The following is a 26,133-nucleotide window of genomic DNA, read 5'->3' as shown; positions in this document are numbered from 1 at the left end:
CACACACACACACACAGTCCACAGTATGAGTTGATACAGCAGCAGTGATGGGAGCCCCAGGCAGCAGATAGGACCTCTTATCCCTCAGCTTCAGCCCTGCTCTGCTGGACCACTCACTGTGTGTGTACGTGTGTGTGTGTGTATGTGTGCACAAGTGTTTGTGTGTGTCCTTCCAAACTGCGATTGGCTGTCCACCCCTGCATGCATGCTTCCAGCTCCCTAGAGTTGCTACGAGATGACCAGACCTGCTCTCCCTGTCTCTGCCTCTCCAACTCTGTGTGTATGTGTTTGTGTGTGTGTGTGTGTGTGTGTGTGTGTGTGTGTGTGTGTGTGTGTGTGTGTGTCTGGGGATTTGATCAAAGCCTAGAGGCTGGAGGACCCAGTGTGTGTGTGTTGGGGGGGTGGCTGTGGTGACAGTGTTTTAGCCCAGCACTCAGATAGTCTCTCCGGGAGAGCCGAGTGGCTGACAGGCCAACTCTGGAAGAGAGGGACAACGGGCACACACACACACACACACACACACACACACACACACACACACACACACACACAAGGCCGGAATCAGGTCATGTGGTGCCTTTCGGGACCTTGAAGTATGCAACCACTGAAACAAATCACAGGCTGGATGGACACACACACACACACACACACACACACACACACACACACACACACACACACATGCAGGTAAACACATTCCAGAGGTACTCTTCAGCTGAGTAAACGTGTGTGTGTGTGTGTGTGTGTTGTCTGCTGCTGTCATATCACTGAGTTGGGGTTTCATTTGGCGAGTCCATTTTAGAGCTGGCTCCAAGTTGGTGAAATGTTGGGATTTGTTAAGCTGTGAGCCAAAAAAATCTCATATCAAATTTTTTTCCCCCCGTTCTCTTTTACAACTGCCGCCTGTAACTGATGATGTAATCTAAGTATGCACTACTTTCTTTATTGACTTAATGAACCAAACATGACAGATCATGTCAAACAGTTGAAATTGTGGATTCATTTCACCAGTCAATGAAGAAATGATTGAAGTGCAATATTTGCATCAGAGAACTTTTGATGAAGGAGTAGAGCGCAAGCCTCATGAAAAAAACATGTTCACAGCGTTAAATACACTGTGAAAATCTCCATCTTAACAAGTCATTAGTCTTATATTCAGTCCTACAGTCTTGTTTTTCTTCCAGCGAGTGGAAAAATCTGCCAGTGGGATGAGATAATCCCACGTTTCCATTTTTTTTTTTCTTGGAATAAGTATAAATGGGTTAAACAAAGCAGACTTATAGAAAATCTGCCCGACATTATCAAGAAAATAACTTGATTCAAGAAAATTCTCGAGACAAGTTGAATAGCATTGGAAACAAGTGGGATTATCTCACCCTGCTGAACGAAAAAACAAGATTTTAACCCTGACAATGAGACAAATGACTTGAAAAGAGCGTAACGAGAAAAAACTGCAGCATTTATGACAATTTGAGGATGAGTGCTTTACCTCAACCTGCCTGTGTGAATCACTTCATCTTTGGGTAAATTACTATTGGTTACAGATTATCCAAGTAGGAGTTTATGTCATTAAATAAGACAGGTATAGCTTTGCTCTGTGATAGTGCACTCGTATTCGAACACATATTCTATAAACTAAGAAATTTTCTTTTTTCCTGCAAGAGTTTACGTAAACAAATATTCAATAAGGGGTACAAAAGGATTCAGGATTGAAAACCAGATTTAATAAAATGGTCTCCGGACTTCCAGCACCTCGAACCCTGGATCATCTATGTATGTGTGTGTGTGTCTGTCTGAAACTAGAAGTGTGTATGGATGTGCTTGTGGTTGTCCTCCTGTGTGTACTGACTGTTGTTAAAGCCTGTGTGTTTTTTATATGTCCTGTATATGCACAGCATGTGTGTGTTGTGTGTGACCTACACATTATGTTATATGTGTACAGTACATATATATCTTTTACTCTTTTCTATTCTCTCTCTCTCTCTCTCTCTCTCTCTCTCTCTCGCCCTCCGCACAGGTTCCAGGTGATTTAAGCCAGACGTCAGATGACCCGAGTCTCTCAGATTTTGAGACGTAAGAATATATTTCTGTATCTCTCTCTCTCACTCTCTCACTCTCTCTCTCTGCACTGTAAAAATCTTCATCTTAACAAGTCTTTTAATCTCATTAAGTTCCGGCAGTATCAAGAAAATGACACTCGATTCAAGAAAGTTCTGGTGGCAAGTTGTTAAGCATTGGATACAAGTGGAATTATCTCCTCCCACTGGAAGATTTTTTTTACTTATTTTAAGGAAAACAAGATCCAACATTCAGTATAAGACTGCATGACATCTTAAATGGCATTTTTTTCATTGTCATTCCTTTTCTTATATCTCGGTGTGTTCAGTAGGCCTACTTCCTGTGCATTGTCACTCATTTTGTAATGCCTCATTGAGGTTAATCAGTTCACACAGCTATGTGTCAAATTAAGTGTTCACAGTAATTTAGCTGCAGATAATGTCCAAACCACAGTTGGCTCTGTTCAGTTCATTCACTCATTCATGTCACGCCTATATCACGGTGAGATATAAGAGCTCATTGAGGTGTTAAAGTTTTTCTAAACAGCAGTGAGCTGTGAAGTGCCAAAACTGCCCAAGCATAGAGCTGACACACTGTTGATGTTGCTGCCACCACCAATGATAATGATAATTATGATGCTAATGGTGATGGTAATGATAATGAAAGTGCTTGTTTTTTTATATCTCCCAGAGCTCATCGTGCTCTCATCAATGTGTGGATCCCCTCTGTGTTCCTGCAGGGCAGAGCTGCCAACGCCTACCACGTCTACCAGGTACACTCACTGAGCACACACTCCTCGCTCTTGGGGGCTAAGAGTAAGATAAATCTTAATTTATGCAGCACTTCTCAAAGCAAAGACACAAAGTGCTTCACACTCAAGAGCGATAAAAGTCATGAGATAATAGAACCCAAAATAAAACACAAAGAGAAATGAACAAAGAAGAAACATACGAGCTGCACCAATAAAGGTGCATACTGTACTTTTATCTAATCATTGTCTTTTTTTCATATGTTTCTGAATAAAAACGCAGCTGCTTTGTTTGTCCTTTATTTATCAGGCAAAGTGAGTCAAATCAATAGTTCTCTATCAAAACTGTGATGATTATTTACTCAGTGTGTTCTGCTCAGAAGGCAAGAAGCAGCTTCAGGATCTTTTTGACCATGAAAATTGTTTATAGTGGCTGTGTCTGCTAGTGAATGTCAACATTAGGCGACTTAACTGGTTGAAACTGCTACTGTCAAACTCGCTGTTAGCTACAACTTCACCAATTAGACAGTTAATAGTGTGTGAACAACATGAAGTAGCTGATTGCTGGTGGCTGCTAGCATTACCTAACAGTGTGGGTCTGCACCTCTGATGTTCCCTTCATTCCGTATGCTGCTGCCTTTAGTTTGGACCTTCCTGTGTGTAATTTGACCCACAGCTTTGCTCTTCTCTCAAAAATGTTCAAGGAGAATTTTGGTCTTTTTTTTAATATTTTCAAATAGCTTTCGAATTTCATTTTTTTTCTCTCTGTTTACATCTGCTTTGTTCCCTTCTGGTTAGGGTTTCTCACATCCATGTGGCAACAAATAAAAATTGGCTGCCATGTGAATAAAGCCACTAGATGACTGCAACAAAATGTTTTGGAGATGTTTGAGAAATGTTTTACAGCACTGGCTTGGCTACCAGTGCTGTCAACGAACAGCACCAACAACCATGTTGGAGGAGTGACTAGAAAAGAAAACATCATGTTCAAGCCTCTTCCCTACTGATTATATTCCAAGTGGTCTGTCATATTCCCTGCCTTTGTTGTCTTTCCTTCAACACCACAGTGTGTCCCTTGGTAACAACTCTGCCAGCGATCTGTGACAGGCCTGTTAACCTCAGGCAACCCCAGAGCAGAGAACCCATTACTCCATCTCTCCTCTATGTTAATAATCAAGTCTTTTCAGAACTAATGGCTCTTAATACCGCTAATGCACTTGAAAAATGCTGGTGGCTGTGCACTGTGCCACATACTTTGCCTAAATTGTGGCTGGTGTGTCGAGAACTGGACTCGAGAGTGGCTTAGCAAACCGAGCCGCCGCTTCTTCTTGTATCTGTCAGGTTATCGAGCAAAGTAGACAACGGCGGCTCATTCCCTCGGTGACTGTTTTACTGTGTCTGTCACATTAACAAGGTGTTACACCTCAGTTCCCTCACCACAGCAGTCCTCTGATTCCCCCCAGTGACACACACACACACACACACACACACACACACACACACACGCACATACTTCAGCTCTCTCACCGCAGCAAAACCTCTGGTTCCCCTCCGTGAGACAGACACACACAGATACACACAAATATGCACAGACAGACAGTCACACTGACGCGCGGATGGATAAACACACTCACAAATGCTGATACATGCAGACACACACATGTAGACACAGATCAACACCACTTTTGCACACACAGGCAGAAGGGATCGACTGATATGTACTTTGCAGGACTGATACTGATACCAATTATTAGAAAACTGACTGAGCTGATAGGTGATGTTTTCAACAAATAATTATAGTAAATTGAAAAATACGGTGTTAAAAAATAAAATAAAATGGATTTTAATGAACCGATGTTTCATAAAACAACTTAAATGTGCAGCATCTCATTTTAATTAATTTGTATCAGATGTTAAAATGATTCAACTCCTCAGCTGGTGTTGAGCTATACGTAGAAAGAGGAAAAGACATCTCTCACATCAAAGATTATTTTTTCCTTATTGGCCAACATTATAGCATAAACAATCAATACTGTTAATATGGGAATGAACAAATATTGGAGCCGATAATTGGCGTCAAATGTTAATCAGGCTATCCCTAGTACACAGTAGATGGAATACGCACACACACAAACACACCTGATGAGGAAGATTTACAGTAAAGGAGGAGTTCACACTCGTGCTAATACACACGAATACACATTGCACACCAGCACACACTGACATTTTCTTCATGCTGCACAGAACAAGTTTTCAGTCAGAAAAGCACGGTTTTACACACGTTTGCACACACACATACACACACACACACACAGCTGTTATCTATGCTGTAGTCAGGAGGTAGAGCCGTAATGTTAGTCAGGGGAAACCACATGGGAAGAGAGGAGACAGGTGACACATCCTCAGCTCTAGTCAGATAGTCAGGACTGACTGGCTACCGAGCTCAGCCGGGCTCAACTTATACATAATAGATGTAAATTCACAACTCAGGCTGGAGCTGAGCGCTGTATGACACCTTTTTGTGTGAAATTATCTCCAGCCACCCGACAGAAGAGAGGCACAACGACAGCAAATGAGATGCAACGCTGTAATTCCTCTCATTCTTGCCTGGCACCAAAATCAAATTGGTGGGTCAGTGTCAGCCCTTCAGCAGCTTTAGCCACGGGGTGGAAAAAACACCTCAGTGTTCTTCAGCAAAGCTGATGCAAAATTAGTCGCATTTTCACTGTGGTGGCACCGTGAAAATGAATGTTGCACTTTAGCTCGTCTCACTTTCAAATTGGACTGCAGTGTTGGAGAAATATGGCTTGCTCCCTGCAATTAGGTGGTTTATTTATTCAGCTCTACCTACATGAGTGCATGAGGTAACAGCCCTGACATAAAAGTGCACATTTGTAGGACTCGTCATAGTCAGACCGGCTGCCCGCGACCTCCGGCATAGCGGTGTAAATTATTTTATCAACAGGTGGTCAGCGAGGTCACTGACTCCTGAGGTGCTTTAATCAAACATCATTCAAATAATTTTCTTATGATACCGAGGAGAGTGGAATATCCAGATACCTGCCTCACTTTAGACAATGACCAGTGCTCACTAGGGGTGAACATGGATAAGAAGTTATCAATATCAGTAATAATGCTGTTCCTGTTGTTTATGTGGGCCTCTCAACAGTGCCTTTTTTGTCCTGGTATCAAAATATATATATATTACACTATTACCAAAAAGTATCATAGACACATATGTTTCATAAATAGGATGCAATTTGCAAATTTTAAATTTACCCATAGTGGTCATGAGTACCATGAGTAATGAGATGTCGTATCAGATTTAATGTATTTTTCACCTTTTCATGTAATGGCCCTGTTGCATTTATGTCCAGCTGTCTTTGTCTGTTTTATTAAAGAGAGGCCAAGCTTTCGACCATTTTACCTTTCCATGTTGCTGCTTTGAGATGAAGTGATGGGAACAGGTCAGATGCACATACAGGTCACCATAGATAGTAGTGTATATGATATATAAGTGCTGCACTGCAGGGTTCACAGCTACTCTGCTCAACACGGTGCAGTGAAAACCAACTGAATGGAAACCCACGTCAAAAGTAAAATGGTTAGGACTAGAAATTTCTTCTCCATATTATGTATGACACTGATCACAAACACCATCCAGCCCTTTCCTGTCACATTTTGGCCAGTGCCATGAAAGATCCACTATCCAATGCCTATTTGTAGTTTTGATCAATTTTAGATAGGTGTATTGACCACTACAGTACGTATCTGTAACATTGATTTGACATGATTTTCCCTTTTACCTACGGCCTGTGTGAGACTGCTATCCAGCTCTGGATATGGAATAAAGTGCAGACCATCTGCTGTATCGGATACTCCACTTCCCAGAGCTGTATTCGTCTATTCGTCTAATGGCTCCCTATGGAAACAGCTATTGTTCCTAGACAGGCTAATGGATGGCCAAGTTTAGCAGAGTCATTGTTGTTGAGGTAAGAGTGTTGTGATGATTGATCACTGAGCGTACACCTTTAAAGACTGAAGAGCGCCACTGGGGCTGGGCGGGGTCTCTTTAAAAAGTCCTTAGGCATGTGTATTGACTTTTTCTTCCTTTTTTTAAAAAAAAAAATTTCTCACTGGCACACACAGACACGTACACATATGCTTGCAAAATTGAAGCCACAAAGAGAGCAATGAGCCATAACCCAAGCCAGAAAGGATTTTGGAGAGCTTTTAGAGTGAATGGCAAAGCTAGAAGCCAAAGCCTAACTTGGATCACGGCAACCTCTTGGTTCAAAATAACCTCGCTAACAGCTGTATGCTGCTGCTAAACACACCCAGAGAAAAGACTGAATCCGACACTTCAACATGTCCATGACATGAGAGCCATAAATACCTGGGAATATCTGGAAATCTGGCGTAATAGTAGCTTGACTTTTAAAGCTCATGTAGAAAACATATAGGCTTTATTGAATTAGGAATAAACATGCTTCTGTTTTGAAAACAGAAAAAACATCCATGCTTGATTATGGGGATATTTTACATTCACCTGCTGCCAGTTCTACCTTATATTAACTTTATTGTCCCTGGTGCTTTCTTACAAGAGTTACAATTCCAACTCATCACTATGCTGAAAGTGGACTAAGAGTGTGAGCCTGACCACTGTCGAGTAAAAATAAAATTACATATGTTTTTGAAAACATGAAAATAAATTTCAGTAACATTCAGCCATTTGTGTTTTAAAAATCTGCCATCTCTAAAACACAAATTGTAACTATAACCACATCTAGTGCCAGTTGTTGTGCAGTGGAAAAGGGCCCGATGTATATGAATCTACTTCAGTGTTATTGATCTCATGTAGCTACTGTAAATAAGGCTTTCTTGAAAAAGAGCGCTTGCTCTCTGTGAGTATTCCCTGTCTAAATAAAGGTTTCAATGATCGGAGGTTTTGCTGACATGAGAATGATAGAGAGCGAGGGTTAGGGAATTGTTGTAGAGCAAAGGTTGTGATGCTCTTTCTCTGCCTCCTGTTCTTTCAGCTCTATTCTTTCTCATTCACTTACTCAGCCTACTAATCCCACCTCCTTCATATCCACCCACCTCCATCTCTCTCCCTGCTGCTAGATTGCATGACTTTATAGCGGGGGTAAAATAGCTTGTACTCCATTTCCTGTCCTTGCATTTCTTCAGAGCCACCTTTCTCTCCAAGCTCTACGAAATGACTTCCATCTAAAGCCCAGAAAGGCCGGTGGATGGATGAAGAGAGACAGAGGGAGAGAGAGAGAGACTGATGGATTTGCTCTATTATCACTGGGGTTTTGCTCTTTGTGGCACACCCTCCCTCTGGGTCTTCATCCCCCCATCACTCTATCCCTCCATCCATCCCTCCCTGCGCCTCTCTTCCCCCTCTGAACTCATAATGAGATAATTAGACCAGCCACGGCAAATCAGTGTCTCCCTCCCACACAATACCAACAATAGAGGCTATTATGAGAGGAGGGAAGGTTTTGCATGCTGTCAAAGGATAGAAGGAGGCATTTGGTGTGTGTGTGTGTGTTTATTACCTGTGTGTTGTGAGCTGGTGTTGTCTGTTGCAAGGAGTACAACAGCAGCGGAGGAACTCGCTTCCTTTTCGTCTTCCACAAAAAGATGCGTGGGTGGCTGTGCATTGTCATGATACCATGGAGTTATATGTATGTGTGCAAATTTACGTCTTTGGCAGTTAGCCAACGTCACTGTACAGGGCGACTTCTTAGAAGTACAATGAGGAGAACACACTCCTTCTGTCATTACAAGAACCACAGCGCCAGACGTAACTAGGACTGCCCCCTTAAAGTCAACATGTCAAATCATCTTTCATAGACGGTGCTGTTTGAAAAAGTAGTGGAAAAACTAAAAGGGACTACGGCTGTACACAGCTGTTTAATTTGTTTAATAATTCAATCTGTTCCATTTCCCAGTGTTTAAAAAAACTAAGGAAGTTATAAGAGCTTCATTAAACCTGATAACGCTCTCTGCTGTCTTATTAATGCCTTACTGTTCCGACAAAACCACTTGGTGATTCAAATGATCTGGCAATTAAAACCCCAGCTGTCTTAATGTATTCTATAGGTTTTAAATGCTCAAATAAGTTTGTATATCTCTGTTGTATTCGATTATGATTCAATTGATTTTTACCGACGTGGTCTATCAACACTGAAACCTGTGCCAATGCATTTTCTGACTGCCAGAATGTCAGCAAATTACAAACCGAGCAGCCGAATCTGATTAGACTGAGGCAGTTCAAAGTCGTGTACAGCCCTAGAACCTAGAACAAAATATTCCCATAACCCTGAAAATGATTATGTAAGGTGGATCATTCAAGGATGAGAACTGCAAGCAGAAAGAGACATTTTTTGATTCTGTATCTTTTTGATATCTGCTTTTCTGTCTGAGTTCTCTCCATTTGCATCAGGCAAACATCAAAACAGAATTATGCCTCCTGGCCTTTTCACTCCAGGCTGCCTCCAAGGGTTAAATATCTGGGAGTTTTCGCTGAAACTCATTCTAAAAACCCCCTTCAACAAAGTTTTTCATCACATCTGCCTGTTGTATTATTGTTTGCATTAGCCCGTGCACCCTCCGTGCCTCTCATAATCAATCATAATGAATCATAATCAAATGTAACACAGCGATACAAACTCATTTGAAATCTGGGAGGTCTGTCTAGCCACTGGCCCAACTTGTTTCAGCATGTACCATCTACATAATCTATAAATATGAGTCATGATATTTGGTAAAAAATAAAAAAATAAAATAAATAAATAAATAAAACATCACAAACTTTTTTTCTAGCTTTGGGGCAGTTTTGTTCGGCAGAGAAACTCTTTCATCAGACGGCTACTGTCTGATTTCAGGTTGCTGATTGCTGAATATAAAGCCAGTGGTAGCCAGCAGTAGGAGGGACAAATGGATGGCAGAGTTCAGCTGTGGGCAGCTTTTCTTCACTAACGTCAGGTTCAGACGGGACGTGGAAGCACCGCAAAAGCGTCTTTTCTTGCACGAACAGGAGCCTGTCTGTTCACAACGGAAGTGTACTTATGATCACCGATTACACACAAATCTCCCCTCTTTCAAGATACTGCGAAGAGAGACCTGCCAATAAGGAAACCATGCAGACTGTATTTTCTTAAGTAATTGGTGGGCCGTTCAGAAACAGCACTACTATTTCTAACAAATAGAGTGGATGGGCACATTATGAAATTTGCTCAAAATGTGGGAGAAAATCAGGGGGATTGAAACCCCAGGAAAACAGAGGGAGAGGGGCAGCAAAATTAGAAGATTTGGCAAGTATGGGATGCACATTTGACCATCTACAATATATTTCCAGGGTCTTTTCTTGTGAAATTCAACTGCAGTGCTTTACTCAACGTAAATAATTAAAACAAGCAAATATAAACAAGCGATGAAATCCAGAATACAAGAATAAGACAAACAATACAAGAAGACACACAATATAAACAAGGATACTAATAAAAAGACCAGAATAAAAGTGCATTATGAAAAGACTGTTGAATGAAAATAAATGATTTAAAGGAAGATAATGACTTTGCCAGGCACAGCTCCTTGGGTAAGGCATTCCAGGTTCATTTAGTGTGAAGTGCTTCTGTACAGACTCTTACTTTTACTCATGTTGACATGTCATCCAGCATGTTTTTTTTTTTTTTTTTTTTTGGAGGACAACATCCCAGGTGATGTTTGAGTTTCTTGCACTGCGCACGCCTGGTAAATGTAAAAAGTTATGGACATAGGATCGATGTGGTTCCCCTTGCTGACATTACTGGCAGTACAGTACGAAGCACAAACAGTGTAAAAACACACTGGCATCAATTGCCACCGTGTACACATATTTGCAAACGAAGTAAATTTTCCCACAGCCCAGTACACCACCTGCAATTTTTCATCAGTGTGTATTTCTTACATGATTTCCTTTGCCTCACATTAGTCTCGCCTGTGCGCATTTCCACTCTGCACTCGCTCAGTGGATATTTGCACCTATATGACCTGATGTGGGAGCATATGTGCGCTTAAATGAGCAGGCAAACAGGAACTGTAAAGAGACACAGCGCTGAGAGTAAACTCCCGAAGAGAAACGTCCAACAAATTGAGTATCAACAACAGACAGCGTGGAGAAAGCTACTTGACAAATTGGGGTTCACCTCCGCTAAGCCACATTTTTTCCAGTTTTGGTGTCTCCTCCTGTCTCAGTTAACCTGTGATTTGCAAGCTCTCCAGCCTGGAGCCGAGGGTCATTAAACAGAGAGACCTCATAGCACGGCGAGCATCCAGACATTTGCTGGCAGTGCCGTGTTTGACAGCAGCTCAGGTTTGATTTTGTTTCTGTTTGTTTCGGCTCTGACACTGAAAAACAACTCCTCCTGTCGCACGCGGCACACAGCAATAGGGGGGAAAAGAGCTACACAAGGTGCCGTTAGGAGTCTGATTAGTCTTAGTCGATTCATCCCCCATCCCCGAGCACACATGCACACACACCACTTGTAATGGCTGTGACATGAGGTGAGTTTTCGTCTTCCAAAACTTTTAATGACCTGTAGGACAGAACCGATAAAGAATCACGGATATCTCCCCTCATTCTCACCTCTATTCTCTTTTAATATGTTTCAGTCGGCAACCGAGCTGGATGCAATTTAACAGCCATCAGTGTCATCACTTAAACACGAGGCAGTGCAAAGTTCTGGCACAACAAACTCACTTTCTCTGATGCATCTTTCGTGGATTTAGCGTTTCATCACCATCCATCTCTCCACCTTCCCCCCATTCAGTTTGCTCTCTTTTATTGCTTTCTTTCAATATCCATCTTTTATTCGCACCTCCCCATCAATCTCCTCTTTCTTCTCCTCCTCCCTCTCCCCTCTTTATCACTCTGCCTTTTTCTTCGCTACCTCCTTCATTTCTACTTTCCTTTCCCCTTCCTTTCCGTCTTTTACCCAATTCCTCCTTATTCCTTTTTCCCCACTCATAGTGAGAGGGTGGATTGAGTGTCTGTCTCTGTCTTTCTTTTCCCTCCTCCTCCCTCCTCTATTTCCGCTCTCCTCTCTTTCTGTCGTGTGTGTGTGTGCGTGTGTGTGTGTGTGTGTGTGAAACACAAATCTTCGCGCCGCCTCTCACATGAGACAAAAAGAGCATTTCTTAGATTTATTTTGTGCAGAGAGGAGAAAATGAGGGATTGTTCGTTGCACACACACTTTTTTTTTTTTTTTTTTTTTTTTTTTTGTGAAATCTGCATGTACTTGCATGCACGCACACACACACACCAGCCAAGTACAAAGACCTGCCGCTGCTCGTGTGCTCTTGTGGGCAGAGAGCGCAGGCGAATGCTGTGTGTGTACAGTGTGGTAGATAAATGGCACCATGCCAAAGTGGCAACCGAGCATTCTCGATCCACAGTTCGCTGGCTATACATATATACTGTATATATGTATTATAGATATATGTATATTCCAAATGAGATATTCTCTTTGATCAGCGAAAAGCAGAGAGTGTAACTTGCACACAGTCAGGTCCCCAAACTTCTCCCTGATTTCATTAGGCTAATGAGAGTGGATAACATCAACTGTAACTTTTTCACACCCTGTTTTCCTCCTTCTGTTCTTCCCTCTTTTATTCTATTTCTAAATATGATGATAATGATTGTAGCAGTGGTTCTTAGAGGTAGGGAAAAAAGTGTGCATGTGTGTGTGTGTACCCACATGCATTAAGTGCCTATATATTATTTTTTCTGTATATGCTTTTCTCCTTGCATAGTACAGTACTTACAAGTGCAGCTGTTTATGTATTCAAAGATGGAAAGCGATGGAGGCCTCCAATTAATAGCAGTTACATAAACCACCTTTGGACGCCCCAAAGCTTTAATATGCACCATACAAAACCACATAAATCAGCCATCGGATGAATAATTGAGATGTCCTCGTTGACACTCATTCAAACGCCACTGCCTGCAATGGCCTGCTGTCCTCTAGAGAAATGCAGTGTGGGAATAGTGTTAGCGCTTCATATCATTTCTATGTTAACCATTGGGTTTAGCTGGGTTAACCTGGGAGACTCATGGCTGTCGAGGCGGTTAGTTTTGCATGCAGACCGGCTCCGTCTCAGTGGCTCTGATTAGCCAGAGGCTCAGACCGCATGGAGATGGGCCTCTATGGATATGCAGATGAGAAGATGCATCCATATGTATAAATGCAGGGTGTTCATGTCTATGTGCCGGCATCGCATTGAAAGACCGATGGTCCGTCTGTTTTCTAATTAGGGCAATGCTGATGATCATGTCTGCATTTTTCTTGGTGTCTGTGTGCAGTCTTTGGAAGTGCGTATGTGTGTGTGTGCGCATGTGAAATGATTATGGTTATGAAAATGACTGGTTGGTGGTGGAGGGAGATAACTATTATGTTGATGATGGTAATGATGAATGTTTTACAATGATGATGATGATAATTACAATCGCTGTCTTGGTCTCACATCCATCAGTCACAGATTAAACACCCGCGGGATAGCACCGAGGCTGCTTTTACTGCTGTAGATTCCAGCATGGGCACCACATCAATTTCAGCATCAAGCCGCTGAATCTGGAGTCATTTACATTACATTTCCATTTTAGGCACTTAGCTGGAGCTCTTATCCTGAGTGACTCACAACAAGCGGGCAGGTTGGTGTGCAGTGTCTCGCTCAATTGTACTTCAACAAGACACATACGAGCTGTCGATGGACACACATTGGCATCGTAGGGATCAAAGCTGTGACCTTTAAAAAAAAAAAAAACTTAGTGAAGTGAGATAATCCCACTTGTTTTCAGTGCAGTTTCACTTGTGTCAGGATTTTTTTCTGGGAACAAGTTTAAATATGTTAAATCCAGGCAGAAAAGCGCACATCAGCCCTCTAGGATCAAGAAAATGACACTTGATTCAACAAAGCTCTCAAAACAAGTTGATTAGCATTGGAAGCAAGGGGGATTATTACATCTCATCAGCAGATTTTTTTTTTTTTTTTTTTTACCTGATTCACCTGATTGTCCTGAAATAAATATGTACTTACGTGCACTTTGGCTGTGTAGGTTTACTGCAGAGTCTACTTGTGTTTAGCTTAGCCAGCAAATGCTTATGAGAGAGACAAATGCAGCCTGAACATTGTATAAGTATTCCCACTGTTTTTCCCCACTATCTCTGTCATTCCTTTTATCACCCTGCAGAGTTAATTATAATGCAGTGCAATGCCTATAGTGTTAAGACAAAGGTAGCAACAATAATCAAGATGTGCAAGGCATCACCAGGGGCCTCTAACACAGCACTTTCCTCAATAGACAATGCTAAAATTGAGCAAATTACTTTTAAAAGTAGCATTCCCCAGCATTGATGCCTAACTCTTGGAGATATGGTTCAGGGGATTTCGTGTTTTGCTGTTTCACGATCAGTGCTGCGGGCTGTGTCATTGTGCTGTGCAGTATTTTTTTCCCCCTTTAACATCGTTCGTATCTTCATATCGCCCGGATTTTTAACACTACTTAATATAGCAAAGGAACACTGAGTGGCATGTGTGCATTTGAAGAGCGGCTCGCAGTCAGATCTGAGGTTAAGTCCTGCTGTGGCACTTCATCAGCGAGCCGCCCTACAATAAAAACTTCAAAGGGGAATCGTTAGCAGGCAGAAACGGGATGTGAGAGGCCAGACGAAGACGAAAACCGGCTGAGCCCCTTTTTTTCCCCTCCCTGTGGGGATCGGTCAGCGTAATCAGGGTTTGGGTGGATGGTGTTGTCCCTCGGAGGTGGATAGGAGGGGAATACTGCTGGCTGCGCGGGGAAAGTCTGATGATCTCTGCTTTAGCCTCAAGACATCTGATTAGATCTTGGGCTGGAACATAATTTGTCAGGCTGCCTCACCTCCTCTGACTGTCAGCTCTGCTGCTATTTTGACCCGTTTTTAAAAATGCTCCTTTTCCCTTCTCACTGTCTCACTTTCAATTTCGTATTTACCCCTTTTCATTTTTGTCTCTAATTCCCTCTGCCTTTCAAGCTTCATTTTTCTCATCCCTCCCCTTTCCCCTCCCTCTTTCTTTCTGTCATTCAGCTCCACTTTGCTGTACATCCGCCACTTGCCCCCCCCCCTTACTCTGACTTTCACTTTTACTCATTTGCTCACTGACTTCCTTACGGCGCTCAAAGCCACCCTCAGGACTTGCCAGTGACTCATTCATTGACATGAAAGAGCAGAGAGAAATAGTGTCCCACTGCGAGGGAGTTTTGGATGAGGGTTTTGGGAGGGACACACAGAGAGGGGGAGTGGGAATGAGGGAGCTGACAGGAGAAAGGGAGCGGGAAGATGAAGATAACAGATCAAGGGAAGAGATTGTGAGCTTGACGGATAAAAGGAAGAGATAAGAGTGTCGGCTTGTCCTGTTTTTTCCTCCTGCAGGGACGTCGGAGACTGTTTTTCCAAGGTAGCTCCCAACTTAGACATGGAGCGTTCATATCTGGCTCCCTCCCGCTGGTCTTAACTTGTGCTGAGTCCTCAAGTGATAAAAAGCTTACAGTGTCTGGTGTATTGATGGTGCGCGGTGTGAGGAAGAGAGGGAGAGGACTTGAGAAATAAAGAGCTGTTCTTTCCTCAGGGCTTTCAAAGCCAGATTGCCCTTTGGTAGATTTGATCTTTCCAGCATGCTCAGCTTGCCGTGCCTCAATGAGCAGTTAACCTCCTGATGTTTTGTTCCTGCCCGTGGTGTATGTGTGTGTGTGTGTGTGTGTGTGTGCTCACCATGGGCATTTAGATGTCTTTTTTTTTTTTTTTTTTTTTGGTCCATATATGTCTTTCTCTAGGTGTTAGAGAGAACATATCATTAAGCTCCACTGCAGACTGCAATTTTATTATTTTTCTTGAAAAAATAAAACATACACTTCACAGAACATGCCTTTTTTTGGAATTCTTACATTACAAAATCAGTATTATACTAAATAGCACTAATTGCACAAGTGGTGCAAGTCGCCTTGGGTGTCTCTTTTTGTATCTGTGATGTGTAGTTACTGCGACATTGCTGCTTGAAACTTGCAGACTTTTTGGCCTGCAATTTTTTTTTTTTTTTTTTAACCCAGCAGTATCCGAGATATTGAGTGTGAGGTTTAGGGCCCTGTTATTCTGGTGGTGATCCTGTGGGTGGCCAGTCAGGTTTATAATTAAAATGCCGGACCCCAGTGTCAAAATCCACCATCATTCCCCCAAGTGACATCCAAAACAGGCCAGTATTGGCTCAGAAATCACACCTGATGCCCCTTCTCAAGTCTTTGATAGTGGATTATAAAAACAACGTCCATCACAGATTAACACAGTTTAGCCATCTCATATCTGACTGCGAGGCACTCTTCAAATGTACACATGCCACTCAGTGTTCCTTTGCTATGTTAAGCGGTGTTTAACTTAAGCAAGAAGAAAATGCACGTCGTCTAAAAAGTTGATACTTGATTGAAATGGGTGCTTTTTGTTGTATCACATGTATACTAAATTTACAAGTGGATCCTAATGAAAGGGATTTAGGTCAGTCATTCTCAACTGGTCTAGCTTGAGGGTCCACATTTGTTCTTAGCCATTAAGCCGTGGTCCAGACATAGGCTAATTTAACAGCCGTTCAGTTTTATTTTGCAAAATGAAAAGTGCAGTGATCCATAATGCTTTCATGCACAAATTGTAAAAACACAAAATCAACACAGTGCAATGAAGACTTAAAGCCCAATGACATAATGATAATTAAAAAAATAATAGCAACAGCAACTAGAGATTAAACCTTCAAAATTGTTTTATTCTTACAGAGCAGTAATATGTTAATAGGCCTTGAAAACAATAGAAACAGGGCAATACATATCAGTTTGCTGAAAAGGATAAAGAGAAGAGACTTTTTCTTGAACTACAGCCTGGTCATGTTATCTCATCTTCAGTAAAGCCAGGTTCAATATGAACTCATATTTATTACAATTCAGTGTGCAGTGCAGTTTTTATCCCACTCAGAATCCGCCTGTGGTCCATCTCTGGACTGCAGCCCACTAGTTTAGAACAATTGGTTTAGGTCCTTTGACATTGTTGTAATTTTGCAGTTCAGATTTTGCAATTCCAATGTGACTGATATTCTCTTCTAGTTAAAGTCAAAAATATTCTGCTTCACTTTCAGACTAATGCTAACAGAATATATAAATAATCACTAAGGATAATATTTAAATAACAAGGAAAGGTCCAGGTAGCCCATGAAATGTGTGTAAAAATGTCCTGCACACTCTCTCTGACTTGCAATTAATACATTTTAATGAGAACACACAACCTTCCTCCTTGAAAGTGAGTTGACCTTCCTCGGTATTTTCACACAGTGTATGGAAGACCAATGGAAGCAAAACAAAAGCTGGCAATGGCTAATATGCATGCCAAGGAATCAGACTTCTTGGAGGATGTTTTTGTAATGGAGGAGAGAGATTGCGACTTGTTTAGGGTTTAAAGTGCAATAGAAATTTCATTCCTTAATATCTCAGTGTTAAAGTACCTGCTTTCGCTCACCAGTTGCCCATGATTTACCTCATGTTAAATCCTTTTGCTGTTGGAGAACAAGTCAAGGTTAAGGTAATTGGTGAGGCAGATTTGAGGTGAGGCCTCCCCCCTTATAAGCCTCCCAGTGTTTTAAGAGCTCACCTCCACCTCATAAACCTCCAGCAGCCTTCCGTGAGCTGAGACGGAGCATGTAGGACACACTAAAGGTGAATACCTTTATTTTATCTGCCAAAATAAATATCTCAGCTTTTATTGGTGGATCGGGGATAGTTAGCCATGTATGATAGGAGAACCGAGGCTGCTTGAAAGCAAAGTCTTGCTCGGCCAATGACAGTGTATAGTTCAACAAATAAACAGTCTTTATATCCCCCTGCGGGAAGTACTGGCAACCTCCATGAAAATGGAAGATGGTGGTAAATCAAAAGCGAACCCAGCCCTTGGAGTTGTGGCTCACAGTCACTTCTACCTACTCCCAAAACACAGGGTTGTGAATTGCCAAGGAATTCCAGACTTATTCACTCTGATAATGCCACAGATCCTAAACAAAGGTTCATCTCGTTCTCCAGACATCATGGAGTTCCTTTGCAGACTCACATTAATCTCAGTCTGACTCCGGTTCATTATCTGGACTGCCTACAATCCTGGTTACCACAACATTGCTGATCCATCGTCCTGTTTCTCATTTTGAAAATTCAGACACCTGGACCCAGAATCAGATTTTCATCCCACATGAGTCCCACCATTTTCAGCCACAACATTCAAGTAGCTACACTGCTGGGAAACCTCTCAAACACTTCACAAGAAGCCATACTTAAAAGCCTCGCCCCAAGCGCTCCCTCAGCCTACTTAACCAGCTTTAATTGTTTCAAGGCATATCACGCTACATAGCTGTTGTTCCCCTCCCTGGACACTATGTCTAGGTGCAGTTTTGTCACCCATGCTCATTTCATCCAAAAATCCAGTCTTCCACCATCCAGACCTACTTAGCAGGAATCAACTTCTTCATCAAACTAGTCGCTGGCGGCTATTGTCCTTCTACCTCCCATTCCCATGTTACAATGCTACTTTTATGAAAACTGGAGCCTGTTCTCACAGTTTGCTATTCACTGCTGATTTTCTCAGCCTCTGCATTCGTTCTCTTCATTCAGGCTACATATCCCCTATGGTGAACTTAACCCTAGAGTCCATGTTCTTGCTGACTTTTTTGACTTCCTAAGGTGCTTTGAATTTACTCCTTCATCTGCCTGTATGCTCCTCGTCCTCCGGTCTATTCGACATCACCATTCACACTTGTGACTCTCTCATATTCTTTCATATTCCAAAGGAGTAAATCAGACCAGCTGGGAGCTTCTTTCTCTATCTACATTTACCGCCTCAACTCCTGTCTCAGGCCATACAAGCCACTGACCAACGACAACAAGCTCTAGCTATGCCATCAACCCATCACCTAAACACCCACTCCTCCTCACAGAAACAGGAAGAATGGCCACTCGATTCTGGTTCCAGAGGTGTTTTTTTTTTTTTTTCAAAGTGCTCTGCGTTTCAGGCATATCTTCAAAACACTATTCAAGCCATTCTTTCCATAATGGCGCAGCGTCCACAGTAGCCAGTCTGGGCATCTCAGATCAAACCATCCTGGTCATCGCAGGCATATCACACCTACATCTACGACAATCTTAATGATCTCCATCAGTCAACACTCAGCTGAATGTAAATCTGACTCTTTGAGAAGTCTGTAATCAGTTCAGGTGGAACCCCCATGCTGAGTCTGCCTCTGCCTGACCTTCAGTTGCTCCCAGACCAGCCTAACCATCCTCCTTCCACCTTCACCCGTCCCCTTTACGTCCACTCATCCCTCCTCGACATCCAGTACACCCTCTATTTTCATTAAACCTTTAAATGACATATTGTAGTCGCATTGTCCTTGCTAGTTATTAAGGTTCAAGTGCCACCCACTGCCTCATCAGGTCACCACAGTGATGTTCACAACCATTTGTTCATTTGCTTGTTGAATTACTGTGGACCGACTCATTCAATTATTCATGTCTCCCTTCAGTCAGTCGTATCATTTAAAAGCAAGCGCAGACATCAAATGAATGCCCAGTCTCTTTTCTGTCCTCGTCTATTTCCTCATCTCCCTCCCTCCCTCTTCCACCTATTTTTCCTCATTTTTTTCCTCTTTATCTTCTTTTTTAAAGCATTTGCTTCCTCCCCCTCCTCTTCCCTCCCCTTCCTCTTCCTCCTCCTCCTCCTCGTCTCCTCCTCATCTGGATCTGCAGGCTCCTCTCAGTATCTAACTGTGTGAGATGTCAGGAGCAGCGGCGTTCCAAAATAAACACTTTTACTGTAGTCAGGGTAGTAATCACCCTCTCTCTCTGATTGTCTCTGTCTCTTTCCTCTTTCTCTCTCTCTTCTCTGTCTTGCTCTCTCTCTCAGGCTACCTCTCTTTTTCCCTTACCTCTCATCATTGTTTTTTTTTTTTTCTCACTTTATGCATTTTCAACCAACCGCTGGACAGATTTGAAAGGAAACTCGAGGTAAGGTACTAGGTGGAACCCACTGATTGGTAGATTGGAAAGGTAGCTCCACCCTATATATACTACCTGTTAACAGCCAGCTCATTTTGTATGATGTTGTTTGTTAAGGTCTGTGTTTGGGCCGTCTCCTTGATGAAGGCTCATGCCGAAACACATTAGAGTGTCCTGTCAGAGTTTTAAGGTTTTATATTGTTCAGTGAACCAGCCACTGTATTAAAGGCTCTTTACTTGACTTTACTTGAGTGCCTTGGACCTTCCTAGGACCTCAAGCTGACAATTAACATCTCTACTTCTTACATTACTGTAAGCCCAATAAAAGCTATGCAACACCCCAAAAGCAAATTCTCTGGTGTAACGTCAAAGTGTAAACTCGGCAGCAACAATACACAAAACAGAAAACGTTACATTTCATAACACTATATTAATAACAGGACGTACAGGCTGGACCTGAATGTGGACCGAAGTTCTGACATGTAAAATCTCTGATTTAGGGTTTATAATTCTCAATCTGAACTGCGTTGGGCTCAGATCATGTAGGCTAATTATTCCAACAGGTATGAAGAGCCTCTGCTGCAGTTGACAGCAGGCAGACGGGGTCACACACAACACCACAGTTAAGTGCTTCCACAGTATTGAGTATTTGCATGCCCAATGACACAAGATGATCTCATCCAGGGTAGTTTTTTTGCTGTAGGTTTCTTTCTTCCTTCCTTTCTTTCTTTTTCTTTCTTTCTGCCTTTGTTTGTTTCTTTCTGTCTTTCTGTCTTTCTTTCTTGTTGCTCACACCCTCTCTGTCTCTGTCTGTGATCGTTAAAGACCATCAACTAGTGCTCAGCTTCATGACATCAGCAAAAACACATCGGAAACAGATGTCAGATTTTGATCTAGCTCCAGTCATCCAAGTGAAATCATACACTGGTCAGGTCAGCAGTCGGCCATTTTGTGTCTATGCCTGGCGGTTGCAGAGTTTTCCAACTGTGAAGTGAGCAAGAGGGCTTTCTCTGTGGCTCCTGTGGAGCTGTAAATGGGTTTGCACACAGCTTTTACCACAGTTGGACTCCTACAGTTACCCTGCCTGTCAGATCGGGGAACAACAGACCGGGGTCTTCTCAGAAAGCTACAGCAGGGAGGGAGACACCATTGTCATCTGCGCTCTCTGCAGCTCTCACCATGACTCACCATTACTTCTGCCTCCGCCTGGTTTTTGGAGTAAGCTCAGGCTAAAAACCCGGTTAAATGTCGCACAAAGAAAAAACAGCAATATTCTTCCATAGATGCAAGGTTCAAATTCATGTTTTTAACTTGGGAGTGCTGGATCCCTCAGGAGGCTACATTACTTTATCCACTAACCAGGAAAAGGCAATAAAGTTGTGCTTTCATAGTTCCTATTGCTTTCTGAGTTTGCATGTCCTGCCTGTCCTTGTGTGGGTTTACAATGGGTTCTGTGGTTTCTTCCCATATTTGATGTATGCGCATGCAGACTTTAAGTAGTGCATTGATATGAATGTGAGTGTGGACCTGTGAAAAACTAACAGCCACCAAGGTGTCAGCTAATGGGATCCTAATAAATAAATGAACCTCTACACAGGCCGATTGAATACAGGCACAGTTTCTTATTTTTTGTGTTTTTAAATTTTATTTTATTGTATTTGGCATTTTGTAGATACATTTAGACACGCACACACACACGCACATTCAAGAACAAAATTTGTGTACTGTTTGTGCTTCTTTGAAAAAATACAAAGTTGAATTTATTAGAAAGGGTCCAAGTGTCTTTAGAATTTGATGATTAAGCAATTTGTCAGCCACAAGTTGTGTAATTATCAATACACTGATCAACTGGTAATAATGGTTCAAGCAGTAGTAATATGAGCAGTAGTGAAAGAAGTCTTAAAAGTGGTAACAGCAGTAATAGTTTGAGTAAAAACATTAGTAGAAGTCACAGTAGTAACAGCAGTAGTACAAGGACCGGTTTTATTAGTAGTAAAATTAATAGCTGCAGTAGTTGCTGTAGTAGTAGCTGAAGTGAGACTTATAGTAGCTATAGAAGTTGTAGTAGTGGTAGTGTTGGTGTGGTAATGTAAGCAAATGTGTTGAAGTTTGACTGGTGCTGACAGCTCAAGCAGTGAGAGAGTTAAATTAATTAAGTACTGAAAAGATGTCCAGGCAAAGAGGAGGAAGAATAAGTAAATAAAAAAGACTGTGTGTGTGTGTGTGTGAGAGAGAGAGAGAAAGAGAGAGAGAGACTTGCTAAAGTAGGCACACTAATAAACAGAATATCAACATAAAGTAAGAGTGCCCTTTCCTTACTCTTAGCCCTCACTCGCATAATAATATTGTGCTGTAAATGTCACCGCTGATCTATACAAATGATTCCATCCGACTAAAATAAGCATCTAAATAAAGCTCAGCATTGGACTTTAATGGTGTGACAGAATAAAAACAACAGCTAGGGACCAGGATGATCACAGTTTCTGCAATGAAAGTAATTCTTGAAAGTGACAGGAGCATTTTTGCTCTTTTGTGGTGCAGGAACATGATGACAGCCCATCTAAAATATCCTTGAAACTTGAGAGTTTTATTTCAAAATCCTCTTTTGCTTCTACAAAGTAAAACTGATGGTATGATTATAAAGCACATGACTCATTACTGTTACAGTTATGCATCTTCCTAAGGGAAAAATCCACCCTGACACACTTAAAAACAGATATTGGTGATGTAACTTGCATTTCTAGTCCCATTATGCTACATTGTAGTGTATCTTTATTCCACATGTCGACAACATGGCATCACATTGAGATGTTTCCAGTTCATGCTACAATGCAGTTTGATAGCAGTGATTTTTCTGAAACATTAATAGTAAACATCAGGTTTTGTTGTCCATCCCTCAGAATCAAAGAGCAAAGACTTCTTTCTAGAGCTGCTATTCTGCACCAACATTCAGCAATCATACAGGGAGAAATCCATCATAGGAGAGGCACAGAAACCATTTTCACCACCTGCTTCAGCCTCAATAGACCAGAATGCCACAACACAAGTTCCATGATGATTAGGAATGGCACACTTTTTCTCAACACTTCACTCTTCTATCGCAGTACTCTCCAACTACAACTATAAGCCACTGCTGCATGCAGCAAATTTATCAGCCCTCCTCGGGATGTTTTTGAACAGCATTTTGGGAAATGTAGGATATCAGTAACTGAAGTAGAAGTTCACAAGGCAGGCTGAGGAAGAGTGGATACACTGAAAAAAGTAAAGTGCAACACTTCAGCATGAAATAACTTTGTTGAACATCATATATTGGTGACATTTAGCAATGTAAGAGTGAACAATGGTGGAGTTTTCCTTTTATGTTGGCTCATTATCAGGTCATATTTTTATCAGGCATATTATTATGCTCTCTCAAATATCCTCCTAAGACATTTATATACAGACAAGAGGACTTTATCCAATACAGTTAAGCTTTTAACAATAGCCAAAACCCATCGGATCTTGTCCACGAGGTCTCCTCTTGGCTGTGAACCGGGATAAGAGGACTGGCCTTGTTTGAAGATGGCTTTTATTACTAAAATCACAGCGCTGGTCCTCAAATATTCATCGGTGCTGCAGTTTGGACGTCGCCCCGATTTCGCAAGCAGATAATGAAAGACTTAATTTGTGATTAGGAAGGAGGAAGAAGCTGGTAGCTGTGTGTAGAGGCTAATGTGTTGCCATAAATAAGTATGCCAATGAGACCGTCTAAAGTGGATTAAGCTTGCTCTGCTAATGCTGCCGTATGTGAGGAGCCATTTGATGTCTGAAGGAGAACAGACACGCTATACGAATGACTTCATCAGCGGATCTTTTATGTTGTAATGCAGTCATTGATGTTCATTATGTCGACCCATGAGACAGGCAGTATGTGGCTGTGTAACATGTGAATCAAAGTCAAAATTATTTTGCTATGGAGCATTATTTTAGTCAAATAAATGCCACACACGTCCACTGAAGTGTTACGTTTAGGCCTGTGAATAAGTGATATAGTGCTTTCATTATGTGAACCTGTCAAAACACGGTGAAGTTTTCTTTTCCTGAAGATACATTTTACTCAAACATGTACGCCTCACACCCACTGAGAGGTCGGTGAATCATGCCGCTCTGTGTCAGCAAGACACACGGCGCATGCAAAAAGTTAAACATCGCCAAAATCCATTACTTTGTTTGACAAAGGACCATGCAGGCTTTATGGCCAGTCATTTGTCATTTTTGACAGGGCTTTATGTTAAACAGGCTGTATCTCAGCAGGATATATGGGATGTTGGATTGCACAGTCAAATACCTTTTGTTTGCTTTGCTCGGATGTTTAATAATGCACTCCATACATCAAAAATGTATGCAGTGCATTATTAAATGTCTTGTCGTTGATTTTTATTTCTCAATGTAGCCCTCAGATTTTCCACTTTCACAGAATAAGTTAGTCAAGTGTGCAGATAGATGTACACTCAGATTTTGTACTAATTTGTCAGTATTTGAGAATGTGTGGATGTGTGAGTTTATGAAGGTGTCTCATATTGAAATGTCAGGTAGCTCATTCATATTAAAAAAAAATAAATCCAATTAAAGTTTTGAATAATATTGATCTGGATGATTTAAACATTAATCTAGCTGCTGAACTCAGCAGCTGACATTGATAAAATTCCTTTAATTTTGCTGTGATATATCACCAGCTGAAAGTTTGATTGTTCAAGGTGTGAACAGACAGGACTTTTGTTTTATTATTGATAGTGTTTGATGTATTGTCCTACAATGGAATCCAGCATTAAGTCAAAGCACCTTTTACTAGTCCTGAGGTTAGTCGGCTGAACAAACTCCCTCCCTCACTTTGATCCACACACTCACACACACACACTACATCAACTCAGCGCTTTTGCCAACTTGCAAAAATCAAAGTTGGTAAAAAGTTAGATGTGCTTCTCTGGGCCATATAGAAAGTGCAGAGATGACAAGTCTTCAGTCCATTAGACCCCTTGTCTGCTCCGATCTCGTCAACCACCACTGTCATCCTGTGGATACCAGACCTTTCCTTCAGCACGGCTGCTCTATATGCAGTTTGTTTCAGCCAAGCAATACAACTGGACAAAGGCACATTTTTTCCATATTGTACGATGTCACATACATGCTGTAGTCTGTATCTGCTGGTTGCAGCGCGTAACTGAAGCTATATCACACTTCTTTTGAGTGAACTAACAAACCTAAGATGTTGTTATTTCATGGTTTCACATTTTCAAGAGAAAAGATTTAGATGTCTTGGCATCATTTTATACACATTTCTCTGTAATTCAGCAGGACAGGACATTTGGCATCATTGGAAACCTCGGGATCTCCACCAGAATTTAAAATAAAATTCTATGGGTTTGAACAAAGCTCACCCATGTAATATGCATTTGTAAGGACAAACTGCCAGTGGGAAAGTCAGGGTTGAATTGCCACAGTAAAAGCCTGGGTTGGAAAAAAAAAACAAAAAAAAAAAAAAACTGGCATCTGGTTACTTGCTGTAGAGTAGAGGTGAAACTGCGGTCATTAGTTCAACTAAACTGTGCAAAATTTTGTCTGATAGCTTTTCATTACTTTAAAATGTCCAGACAAGCATACTTGTCTGTCACTGCTGAGCACTGATGCAGAAATATTACGAATGAGACATTCAGGTCAGCTGGCAGTGTCAGTCTTTCTAAACAGCACTCTGAAATCAAAATGTTTTTCATATTTTGTCATGTATTCTTGTTATCACCACTTAAAGGAATAGTTCATCCCAAAATGAAAATTCTGCTTGTCCGTTATAACTGAAGTTAATATGACTACCAAGTGCACTGTTAACACTTGCAGTTTGTTGTCGAGATTTGAAATCCCAGACCCATTAGTTAAACTCTTGACAACTTGTCCCTACATCCCAAACTGCAAGCTGCCTTATTGGAGCCTGCTCATGCAGCCGTCGTCTAGACTGTGGCTGTAAAGTGTGAATGTGTGTAGCTGTGTGAGTATGAAGCAAAGCATTCCTAAAAAAAAAAAAAAAAAAGAGCATGCATGCTCAGTCAACTTTATCTGACCTCGAGTCTGAGTGAGGATTTTAAGTATAAAAAGTTAATATAAAAAAGATAAGTAACACTATAAAAAATAGGCTGACTACTGTACATCTCTGAGCAACCTCAGCTGAGAGGAGACATCTAGAGGTTGCATGGAAAGC

The 26,133-nt window shown here is 41.6% G+C and overlaps 1 protein-coding gene across 2 annotated transcripts in view; it reads left to right on the top strand.

Annotated features, from left to right (window-relative positions):
- Nucleotides 1-26,133, top strand: part of snx29 (sorting nexin 29) — a 166,813-nt gene that overhangs the window by 106,493 nt on the left and 34,187 nt on the right. Inside the window, exons 17-19 of one of the 2 annotated variants that reach the window (XM_030077893.1) lie at nucleotides 2,018-2,073; nucleotides 2,749-2,830; nucleotides 3,605-3,780. In XM_030077893.1, the coding sequence (XP_029933753.1) occupies nucleotides 2,018-2,073; nucleotides 2,749-2,830; nucleotides 3,605-3,634 (168 nt within the window). In that variant the 3' untranslated portion in view covers nucleotides 3,635-3,780. Of the gene's footprint in view, nucleotides 1-2,017; nucleotides 2,074-2,748; nucleotides 2,831-3,604; nucleotides 3,781-26,133 lie in introns of those variants that run through there. The other variant, XM_030077892.1, reaches the window with a different exon arrangement.

This window comes from Myripristis murdjan, chromosome 19, assembly GCF_902150065.1.
Source record: "Myripristis murdjan chromosome 19, fMyrMur1.1, whole genome shotgun sequence".
NCBI lineage: Eukaryota > Metazoa > Chordata > Actinopteri > Holocentriformes > Holocentridae > Myripristis > Myripristis murdjan.
The sequence above is the reverse complement of the archived record's forward strand: the minus strand, read 5'-3'. Positions and strand labels throughout refer to the sequence as shown.